This window comes from Aquila chrysaetos, chromosome 5, assembly GCF_900496995.4.
Source record: "Aquila chrysaetos chrysaetos chromosome 5, bAquChr1.4, whole genome shotgun sequence".
Classification (NCBI taxonomy): Eukaryota; Metazoa; Chordata; class Aves; order Accipitriformes; family Accipitridae; genus Aquila; species Aquila chrysaetos.
In genome coordinates, this window is record NC_044008.1 from 59,332,280 (window position 1) to 59,344,466 (window position 12,187).

The 12,187-nt window shown below is 36.9% G+C and overlaps 1 protein-coding gene across 1 annotated transcript in view; it reads left to right on the forward strand.

Moving 5' to 3' along the window:
• The window catches only part of MAP2K1 (mitogen-activated protein kinase kinase 1), a 47,742-nt gene that overhangs the window by 12,459 nt on the left and 23,096 nt on the right, over positions 1–12,187 (forward strand). Inside the window, exons 2-5 of the mRNA XM_030016068.2 lie at positions 5,638–5,848; positions 7,963–8,109; positions 11,175–11,252; positions 11,787–11,838. Coding sequence (XP_029871928.1) covers positions 5,638–5,848; positions 7,963–8,109; positions 11,175–11,252; positions 11,787–11,838 — 488 coding nt within the window. The remainder of the gene's footprint in view (positions 1–5,637; positions 5,849–7,962; positions 8,110–11,174; positions 11,253–11,786; positions 11,839–12,187) is intronic.

The window sequence follows — 12,187 nt, forward strand, 5'->3', positions numbered from 1 at the left end:
GTGAGGTACTGGGATAGATGAGACAATTCTGAAGGTCTTAGATGAGCTTCCGTACAGGTGAGGTGGCATTGAGTCTGAAAAGCTGCCAGTATCCCATGCTGTGATTCTCCTCAGAAGACCTTTCTTACTTCTGTGATATTCCACAAACTGGCTGCAGAAGGGGTGGACGTGGATTGCCCCAGGATGTCAGATTGCACTTGTCTTCTCGCCTCCAAAATGGGGATTTTGGATTTTGCGAAGTCTATATTGACAGTAATAGAGGTGAAGTTTCTCTGCACACATCGGAGGGTCATTGTTTTGTGGGGAGGTGGGGTGTGGCTGTGTGTATTTGGTAGGAGACCACATTCTGATTCTACATTCTTTTTAAACTTTTGAGGTTACAGAAGTGCCATGTGACTAGGGGGAGGACACTGCGCTGTCAGCATACTTCCTTGAGTACGAAAAGGAAGAAGTAATGTTGACTTAATAGGAAGGATCCTATTTGATCAAGTATGGGTGGAGGTAATTCCCCATCTAGAGCACCTGGTATCTGGTGCTGCACTTGAAGGGGGGAAACAAACAAATGACTCCCCGAAAAACTTGCCCTGAGTGTTTTTTGGTGGTTTTTTTTTTTTTCAACTTTCCACTTAGTCTGGAAGAGAGAGAGCTTGTAATAATTGCATCTGAAGTCCAGTGGTTAAGACACTATGCTTTCTATAGTGGTATTGTCTGCTAGCTATACAGCATATTTATCCATTTCTGCTAGCTGAGTAAGAATATATTTATTGATAGTGTTCTGTGAAGTTACACTGTTTCTTTAACGAATGGAGAAAACAGCACTGACCTCCCTGTGGCTTCATTCAGATGATCACGTTACGAAAGCTGGATTCTTTCCCTAGTGCAGTATGTTTAGTATGTGCTTGGCTTTAAAACTGATAGCAGTAAATTAAATGATAACCTATTGCTTTAGAGTAGTGCTTGGAACAGTGAAGCACTGAGGTGATTTGATGATTTCCTGCTTTGACGGAACTCTGGCAAAGGCGTAGCGCTTTGACAGTGAAAAAACAACTCTAAGACTGCAGCAGGTAATGGTGATGAATTTTAATAGGAATCTTTGTCTCTGAATAAAAGTTTTATATAAGATGAAGTAACTACTAGTGCTCCTTCTGGAGGCAGACATTAGCACACTAGCATGCTGCTACTTTTAGTTACCAGAGCTTCCTTAACATTTTCATGGTGTCCTAGTGATGAACTGACTTAAGTATTCCCTCTTCTGGATTTTGTATGTGTTGGTTTAGTTTAATTTGTAAAACTTTATATGCAATGATTTACTTACCCGCCTGTTTCTGTATGTGCTATGCACTGCAGCTTGGCTGTGATCCTTTTATATGGTAAGGGTCCAGATAAGAGTCATAGTTACTGGTCACGGGATAGTATTCTTATGGTAGTTTGAGTTAAAAACTGAAACTACCAGAGCCCTGCCTCCTAGAAATACTGAGAGTAGATTACCACTACCAATTTTGGTGACAGAAATACTCTTTTAAATTTATCTATTTACATTTTAAATTGATTAATATTTAGTGCTTCAAGCAAAGGACCAGAATAAAAAAAAAAATCAATTCTGTCCTGATGTCTGTCATTCAATTATCGTAGAACTAACTGGACATGTTACTTATAGTTACATTCTGAATAGTAATTCTGACAATGCATTTATTGGGTTAATATCTTTCACAAAAATTCTTCATATTAATTTACTTTACAGTTAGAGAATTGGTCCTGAAAAATTCAAGTGAGATCTGAGAACTTCATTGCTGTCATTGTCTTGCATGTCACTGCAAGTAATGAAAGTTTGATCATTAGAGCTTAGAACATTTCTGGTGATTTTGTTGGTGGCCACATGCTAGAGGGAGAAACCTGATGTGCTGAGATTTATGGGGCCAATACATTTACATCTATGAGAGCCTTTGGAATATTCTGACTAGTGTTTGAACAAGGACCCCAACAATAATTTATACTTTCAAGCAAGGAAATGCCTGTATTTTAAGTGAATGCCAAGTTTATTGAGATTGAAATGAGCAATGTAAAAAAAAAAAAAAGTTTATACAGGTGTACATTAGACTAACATAGATGTGATAAATGCTATCCTAGCAAGTTTTTTGTTACAAAAACATCAACATGACAGAGTGTTTTGTTTCATCACACTAGTATTTTGTCTGCTCCAAGTCATCTGCTCAAACATCTCTGTGTTGTCTCCAAACCCAGAAAACTCCTTCTGCTTCAGAGAAAAACTGAATAGCTGTTTTCTTCAAAACAGAGCAAGAAAAGCCTTGTTGCATCCTGTTTCTGTGTCTCTAGTTTCTTTATTTTTCGAAATGAGCAGCCCTACCTTCTTCAGTAATCCCTAAAATGACAGCAAGTTCCTTTTCAAAGCTTGTAAATAAAGATAAAGGTCATTTGTTGCTGTGGCTTACTGGACCAGATTTTGCGAAGGAAAATGAAATTTCCTGTTAAGGACAGATTTTTTTGGGAGGAGAGTTTGGTTCCATTTTGGCATTAAGTCCATATGCAGACTTCAGAGAGAGCTAAAGGTGTTGCTTGCTGAGCTCCTCTGAAAATCTGGCCCTGTGTATCAAAAGGGCATTTAATATTGAAATACTATGTTTAGGAGCTTGGTATGTTTGTATTTCAGAGATGTTTAACTTAATTCAACAAAACTGTTGCTGTTATTTGGATGTTCCTTTAAATTCTGTTGTATAGTCTAAATTGTCTTGGCTTCTTTTGAAAGAGATATCCAGGTAGTGGATGCTGAGCTCTTGTCTATGTGGTCCTGACTTCTTTAAAACAGTGATACAGAGTAATAGATCTGTCTCTGCAAAAGTCGCATCCAATAAAACTGCCTCATTAATTTAATATGTTTTATAGGACATATTTTCTGGGCAGTCATGATTTTGATATAAGCACAGGGTAAAAGCAGGTAAAAGGCACTATGAAGTTGTTCATTTTTAGTGACTGAATGTGAACTATAAAGTTGCTCTGCTTCTACTATAAAGAAATATTTGAAGGATACTATCTTGTTAAGTGGCCCCAAAAATACAAGGGATCTCTGTTCTCCATTTCTGCTAGTTGTGTAGGGTTTTATAGAATAAAAAATAATCTGTACTTCCTAAAAATACTAATGTTTAACATACATAAAATCAGTGGTCTTTTATTGAGCATCTGTCAAGTGTGTGTAGAAAGTTTAGTGCTGTTCAAGCCTGCTACAAGAGCGAACCACCTAAGCAAGCAAGCAAGCAGCGCATTCCTGGCCTTGCAAGTCACCAACCAGAGCACGTTACCTCCTCACTGACCGCAGGCAGTCTGATGTGCGGAGTGTATCAGAGTGCCGTACTGGCAGGGTTTGTCAGTGTATCTTTGTTGAAAACCATGAATTCTGTCTTTTCACAACAGTAATCTTCTAGGGTAAAATATAGATTTTGCATCCAGCATTCATTGTTCTGGAGTTTATTGTAGGAAAGTAAGGGGGGCTTAACTTTGCTCCTATTTTTATCTTGTGATCATAGTGTAAGAAGAGCTAGTTCATCTGTGATCTAGAAGAGACACACTTTACTTTGACTTCAGGCTGGGATTTGTTTGCTTTGTTGGGCCCATTTGAGGCGGAAAAAAAAAAATTTCGTGATTAATCTGCTTTCTGTTTTGCATTTTAGAAATTAGATTTCAAAAATGTCTCTTAAATGGTTCATCTTTAAAACAGAGTCTGTGAGTCAGATTAACTTGAATGTTCCTATAAGTCATGCTTATCTACATAGGGAAATTTCTCATCATGGATACTCTAGGATATTTGTTGTAGGATTATATTCCAGTATGATTATACTGGTATAAAGCATGGTACAAGGACAGAAATAAGAGTATGCGCCTCTTTGTAGGATAGCCTGAAAATGAAGTCTAGAGACAGTTATGGTAGTATAACCACCATATAATAAGTACATCAAAAATTACTGTGTAAGACTGTTCTGGTTTTGACCAGCATTGCCAAACTGTATTTGCCCAGAGTGCGTGTTTTGTGAAACTTGCTCACAAGTGTTGCCTGGTGATCTTATGCTTGGACTGTTAAAATGTCAAAATAACAGACTGAACAGAGCTCCCCTTTCCATCAAAGGTCTCATTCTATTTCCTCTATTTAGTTCTTCTAAGCATTATCACTTCCTAAGTTAGCTTAGCAATTGCATCCTGTCTAACATATTTAAATTGATAAATTAAGTAGGCGTGTGTCATCGCTTAAACTTTCAGAGTGATTGTGTTGTAAGGAAGAGCTGTGAATATTTATATTATTTTTATTTGCCTCAATTAAACCTTACGTACGGTCAAACCAAGATTGTTACCCTGCCTGGAAGTGCAGGCTCTCTAATGAATGAGTTGAGGGTTTCATCCTGTAATTCTCTTTTTGTTGAGTCTGGGGCTTATTTGTCATTGCTTCTTGGAGAATCAACCTTGTATCTTCTCAACTGACCAGCACCTTACTGGGCATTCAGAGAACATCTCTTGTACAGCATGTTTTGAAAGTGGATGTTTTATGAAGTGATGAATAGAAATAGTTTTCCTGATTATTGGTGAAATTTTAATTTATTTTTTTTAATGGGAAGTGGTTTAGACTCTAAAGAAGTAGATTCTGTTCCTCAAGTTTTTCATCCTAGCAACACTGTATTCACTGGAACATTGCATTAAATTTAGCTAAGCAAAATAGATATTTGCTGTTAAGTATTTACTCTTGCAGCAGCTTATTGTTGCAGTTAGAAACGGGAAATTTTAAATGAGTTTTTAAGTTGTCATATTACTGGAATAAGTGTTTTCATAGGATCTGAAGCTAAGCTATTAAAAAAGAATCTTCCTGGGAAACTGAACTTCTCTCTGTAGTCCCAAATTTAACTACTGTTTAGAGTTTTGTATTTCTATTTTGTATTGCTTAATGATGTTAAACCTAGGTTTCTAGTAGATGTGCCCTTAAACAAAAGAAAAAGTAAGCTTAAAACCTTTGGGCTGTTTTCCTTTCCTCAGTTAAACTTGGCGGGGGGGGGGGGTGTCAGCGGGGAGGAGGGACTTCTGTGTTTCCAGCGCCATGTTTTTAATGCATATTTGTTTGGCTGTGCTTGATAACTTTCTACTGATATCTAAATAAGAAGCTTCTGAATGGATTACTAGTTATATAGTTACGTGAAAATCAGTAGATAAAACATTTAGACAAACTCTGTAGGAAATTACAACACAGTCCTTGAAAATGCGAAACTAAAAATAGTGTGGAGTGATGTGCTGTGATTCATGAGATCCCTGATCATAAATGCTGAGTCATTAAGCCACGCCTGTAGGTAGTGAAACTTAGCTTGCATGAATTTGGACAGAACCTCAAAGATGGGGAAACTGGGTATCATCTGTGTTTGTCATTGTTGATCTGGAGTAAAACAGTTTACTTAAATCAGAGTTCCGATAATATGTGTATCTCTCATGGGGATGACTGTACAAGTCGGATCGTTCTAGATAATGTATATAGGTGCAAAAATGTAGAAGATTTAATCTCTGACATCAGTGCTCTCTATTGCTCTTCCTCTTGCAACTGGGTGAGCTCAAACAGCTTAATAATCGAGCTGTTCTTTCTCTGTTGTACAGGACAAATTTGGAAGCACTTCAGAAGAAGCTGGAAGAACTAGAGTTGGATGAACAGCAACGAAAGCGCCTTGAAGCTTTCCTTACCCAGAAACAAAAAGTTGGAGAGCTGAAGGATGATGACTTTGAGAAGATCAGTGAGCTGGGAGCAGGAAATGGTGGTGTGGTCTTCAAAGTATCTCACAAGCCTTCTGGTCTCATAATGGCAAGAAAGGTGAATGCCTCAAAAATAGGAACTTAGGGATGATTTTTATTAAGGAGGTTGTCTCTGATAAAATACAGTGATTTTATTTAGAGAAATAAGTGGTCTTGACACACACAAAAAATGACTATTTAATGCCAACTTTCAGAGAAGTTGATGTGTTTCAAAAAGTAGGAAAGGTTGCACTTGCTTATCCTAAACTTACCAGTTTTCCAGAAATAGTGTCCCATGTGTTAGTAATGAAAGGATAGGCGTTCATTCCCCCTTTTTTCTCCCCTGCCCCCTCCCCTGCTTTTTGACAAATATGACCTTTTCAGTTGGGTATATATCTTTAAAAGAAAATGTGGTAGACTTACTCATGAATGGAAGGCCTAAAAAGTTACTGAAACATATCAGTTAGAGAAAAGTGACCATATCCTGTATTCTGGGCCATAAGTTTAGAGGAATGGGAAAGATATCATCTGTCCTAAGATCTTCCTTCACAGCTGCAGACCAGAAAAGGGCCTCTGGATGATACTGGAAAAAACTGAAAATACTCAAAAAAAACTGGAAATGAGGGAATGCATTGGAGTACAGTAACATCTCCTGTTTTATAGTTTCATCATGGGGTGCAGGTGGCTTCTGTCCAAAAAGGTACCTGTCCTTCTGGTGAGAGTATTTTTCAGTGATTCAGCTTTATGGTTTACAACCAATAGCAGTTGTGACCTAGTTTGTAAGAGAACCGAGTGGGTTTTTTAACTGAAATAGCTTGATGTTTTAATTCTCATTTTGTTTATGTGAGGAGCTTTCACTATGTCCCAATATCCCTGGGAACCAAATACAGTAAGGGAAATGCATCTTGTTGATACTGCCTGATTATTTCTGTTTGGGTACCTTATGCCTCTTTCTTCCAGGAGCAAAGTTCCTTGCACAGGTGGCACTTGTTACAAGGCAGTGTGTCAGGGCATATGCTGTTGTACTGCAGTGGGTGAGATAGCAGGCTGGCTGCTGTGGTTCATGGGAAACATAACCTAGCCTTTGAGAAGGATAAAACACAGGTCACACTCAAATCCCAGATCCCGTTGTTACACTGCACTGAAAATTTCCATTTTTTAAATTGAGAAGTTGAAAGGCTTCAGGTATTTCTTTTTTTAAGAAGTGTACACTGTCATCTTCAGCAAAACTAAAGGAAAATGTGCATGTACTGATTTTAAGAATGAACAATGCTCAGTACACTGACAGTTTGGAGAGAAGCAAAGAAAAATGCTCGCTTCTGAGGTGTGGGAATTATGAAATATACATACAAATCGCTGAGGTTTTCCTGAACTAAATCAATTTAATGGATTTTCTTTTTCCACCTACTGTGGGTTTAACAGGAAATTTTGTCCCAATTCATTAATATTTGATGCAACCAAGATGTTTGCTGAACTGCAATCTTTTCCTCTCATATATTCGCTAAAATCTCATTTCCATAATGTCTCTTAATCTTCCCTTTCACAAAAGAAATACACTTCTTGTATTGTATGAGATAAACAGTCTAGTGGAAAAAATATTTTATGTAATCTCGCCTTTAGATTTAGATTCAGTTTGGGGAGTTTTGAATGAGCTGAACCTCAAATTACTTCCACTAATGCTTCACAAACACCTGTGCAGATATTTTTCAGCAGCTGCTTCCGAGTCAGTATGTCTTTGACACATTTCCTTTAGACATTTGCTCATGGCTTTTCTTTGACATAAAGAGCTTCTGTTTCTAAACTATCCATAAAAAACAGATAAGTGAAGAAGATGTGTTGGAACAAAAAGTTTCTGATAGAGAAGTATTTTGTGAAAAGAAGAGATGGAAATCCCACCTTTTCATGGGTGTTGATGTTTCAGCTTTCTCATGCTGTATTGTAGTGTTTTCTCTTTGCCACTAAGAAAATAAGGATGGATTATTTTACAGTTAAGTCATAGAATAATTCTGGTTGGAAGGGGCCTCAGAAGGTCATGTAGTCCAACCTCCTGCTCAAAGCAGTCTCAGGTATGAGATCAGAGCAGGCTGCTCGGGGCCTTATCCAGCTAGGTATTGAAAACCTCTCTGAACAACCTGTTCCTTCTGAATGGCACTTTGCAACTAAGAAAATAATAGAGAGTGGATTATTTTACAGTTAATTCATCTAGAGATCAAGCCGGCTATTCGAAACCAGATCATTCGTGAGCTGCAAGTTCTACATGAGTGCAACTCTCCATACATAGTGGGCTTTTATGGAGCTTTTTACAGTGATGGAGAAATCAGCATTTGCATGGAACATATGGTAAGTACATATAAATCTGTCTTAGCTTGAAGTTGTTAACAGACCATTAATGCAAAACCTGAGTCAACAGGACTTAGGTTAACAAAGTAGACCTTTCTGCATGAATAAAGAATCAAATACTGTGTTTCAGATTTACTCTGCAAATCTGAAGTTGGGATGGGTATGATCTGTTTTATCCCCTTCTCCAGTATCTGCTCTTCTATAGTAGTCGAAACTGTACACATGTAGCCTCCCAACTTTTTCTCCTTTATCTGTGGTCCTCTTTGGTTTTTTTAATTTAAAAAATATTTATCCAATTCTGTTACTTAGATACTTGTTCTGATTTGGGTTTAGTTTTGTTTTTATGCAGAATGGACCACATTACTCTGACGCTACAGCTGTGTAGTCCTTGGTAGCTATGGTAATAAAAATCTAGTTTATTCTTATTAGATGAATCCGTATTTTGTCTCCTTTTTTCAAATTTTACAGAAAATGCAAACATAAAGAATAGTGCATAGGAAGTGAACAAGCCCAGAAGGATCTTACACAACTTTTTTAATGCCAAAAATGTTTTTAACTGTGTTTCATTTTTAATAGAAAAGTACACATTCTTCTCGACATCTGTTTGCCTTTCTCTAACCGTATGGAGCCAAACACTAAATGTAAATTTTCTGTAATTAAAGGTCACTCAAATTTTTTTGCATCACTTGCTTAGTAGAGGATGTTTTTAACAACATGGAATACAATAAATCTGAAGACCTTTTTATTTTTTTCCCCTGAAAAAACTGTTTCTTTGGAGAGAAACACTATTTTTTCTGGGAAGTACATGCGATTGTTTTAATGCTTCTCTGGTCTTCTATTACGGAAATTTTTAGAAGAAATTGATGGTTGCCTAGGAACAAGTGATCATGATCCCATTTTTAAGCATGTGGAAGCCAAATAGAAGGTGTGCATACCCCCAAAAACAAATGACTGTTGGTAATTATAAAGAAGTTAGTCTCTCAAAATTGAAAAGAATAATGAAAAATAGGAAAATAGATGTTAAAAATGACTGTTTGGGCATTGTTTCAGAATACATTGTTAAATGTCACAAACATGCACATCTGCAATTGCTAAAAGAGCGTGTATGGTAACTCATGCCAAAAGAGAGATGGTGGTGGTATATAATTACATGTAGAAATAAAAGGCCTAAAGAATCTCTATTTATTTGTCAATGAGAAAATTAACAGGAATGATCAGGGTTTCCAAGTTCTTAAGCAGGGAACAATATATTTGACAGTAGACATCTCTTCAGTTTAAGAGAAGGCAGTATGAAATCTGGTGTTTAAGTCCTGAATCTGGTCTAAGTCAGACTGGATACAAGATTTTGCACATAGAACAATTGATCAATAAGATATGAAATAGAGAAGGTATTAAGCTGTTGTCTTAATGTGGATCATTAGGTGGAAGTTTTTGGTCTCCTTTTGGATAAAAGATTAGATGAGAATATCCATTGTCTCTTTTGTACATGTCCTTCTTTCAATTACTGCCAGTCAAAATTCTTATTTTTAGCAGTGAGTTATGAAACGTAAGTATGAATTGGAATAAAAAGTTGGAGGTGGAAAAGGCATGGAACTTGAAGATTTGAGAGTTTGATATTTTTAGGTACATAAATTCAAAATCAACGCATAACTTTGCTTAGCAGCAGGTATTTAACAGGCAAAAGGATTGGAGTCTGCTCCTGAAAGACACTGAAGGTTGCAGCGAACACTAGGCAGTGGAATTATATTCAGCCTATTCCAGGATTGGAGCTAGTCCTTGGGGTGGGGGGGAATGTGTGGGGTTTTTTGGTTTTTTTGGTTTTTTTTTTTCTCTGTGTGAAATCTTTGTTAATATACCAGTGTCTCAGCAGAGACAGCTGTCCAGAAATGCAGACTTGTTATACAAGAGATTTATATAGACATTTTTTCTGTTGGTGTATTTTTAATCAAGTGTGGTGTATGTGGGTGTGTTTTACAAAAATACATGATCAAATAAGTATTTATATACTTTCCTTCTCGTAAGAGTTTTAGATTTTAGTCCTCAAATAATAAAACTTTGCATTCCAGCTTTTCTCTTTACATGCATGAAAACTTTGAAAGGATAGTTTAAGGCAGAAGGCAATTACTTTCTAAAGTTGGATTTTTGTCTTGAGTACTGGGAGATATCAAATGCTGATCCGGACAACAGGATATTTGTTTTCTAATTTGAGAAATAACTTTCTAATTCCTTGTTTGTTTATATAGTCTCTATTCTAGAGAATATGGAACTTATGCATAAGGGCATTGTTGAATCAGTTGCTAAAAATAAATATTTTTTTACAGTTTTCCTTCTCAAAAGCTCTTGGCAACAGTAGGATACATTTGACTTTGCTGGGGGTGTGTGTGTGTGTGTGCATTCAATTTATTTAACCCAATAAGATTAGCAAGGCTGTTACTTACCATGAAGGTTTAAAAAGATTTCTTCCTATTTTGGTTCTTTGAGAGCTGTGCCAAATCAACCCTCCATCCTTGGAAGTTGATGGACTCACCCTGGATATGCAGATGTAACAGAGGCCAACTTTCTCTGTGTAGGATCTCATCTGGGAGATGAGGGGAACAGGGATCTGGGTTTAGTTATGATCATGGGGTGCCACTAGCAGCACACATTATATTCAGGAAGAGAACTCTGTCTTTTCCAGTGTGATAAATTTTCATCCCCATAATCAGGATCATAAAATCTTCTATGCTGCTTCAGTCTTCATCTTCCTGTCTTTGGAGGGGGAGAGTGTATCATGGGATGGCTGTGACAAGAAAAAAAAAAAATGCATGTTACTGCATTAGACTGAAAGTTACAGAAATCTGTAAAACTCCTAATGCTTGGTTGATAGCTATTTGTGGATAGTACTTCCTTAACAAGATCAAAACCATGGAAATGCTAGTATGGAAGATCATTGTTTGAAGTGTTTATTTGAGTGGAAAGGCAATGCTTTTTTCTCCTCACCAAGTTTAGGCTTCAGACTACAGTCCTGTTTAAAATGTTTTAGAGTAATTTGATTAAAGCTTGACTAATCAAACATTTATTATTAGGATGGTGGCTCCTTGGATCAAGTACTGAAAAAGGCTGGAAGAATTCCAGAGCAGATACTGGGCAAAGTTAGCATTGCGGTAAGTGTTCATAGCTCTCAAAGGCTGGAAGTGGGTACATTTGTGTCTCGGTGCAGTAATAACAGATCCAGGAAGCTGCCATTTCAGGACTGAAGGATGTGGGAGAGAGAAGTAGTACCAGATTTTTAATGTGTTGCTTTCTTTTAAAAAGCAGACTTTGTACATGTCATTATTTGGTAGCTCAGGACATTGGAATGAGTAACACATTCTATTGTGTTTGCTGTGATTTTTCTGCTTTTGTATCAGCTGATGCTTCTGGATAAGAACAGAATTAACACTTCATTAAAAAATTTTGAACTTTACCTTTTCATATCTATTGTGCAACAAGCTCTGTATGCAAAACTTCCAGTAAGGGGTTGGTTGACTTTTTCTAGTCTGAGCTGGAGGTACAAATTAAAACAAAATATTGATTTACAGCGATTACATTTGGGGATTTCTGTTCTGTTGCATTCAGTTGGAATTCTTGTACAGACAAAGCATGCAATTATCTCTTCTGTTTCATAAATTCATTTTTTTTCTTTTATTTGTCTTTAGGTAATAAAAGGACTCACATATCTGAGGGAGAAGCATAAAATAATGCACAGAGGTGAGAAAATTTTACATTGTAACTCTTCTTGAATATAACTTTTATTCAAGTTAAAATATGTGCTTTGTGCTTTTTCTATGATTGACTCTTTACGGTTCAGACTGGTTCAGAGGGTTTTTCTTGGGTAGAGTAAGGCAGCTTTTTTTTTTTTACATCCAAATCTCTTACTATGACTCATGTATCTTCAACTTCTGCTATCTTACTGCAGTTTATCTGGGTTTATAATCCATGCTTAAATGCGGTATACTTGTATTATATGTGCACATAGAATGTGTTTGAAACTGTTTGCTGCCAGAGTGACTTGGCTGGTTGGGAGTATGTGCTAGAGCTGGGAATCTAACTTGAGACC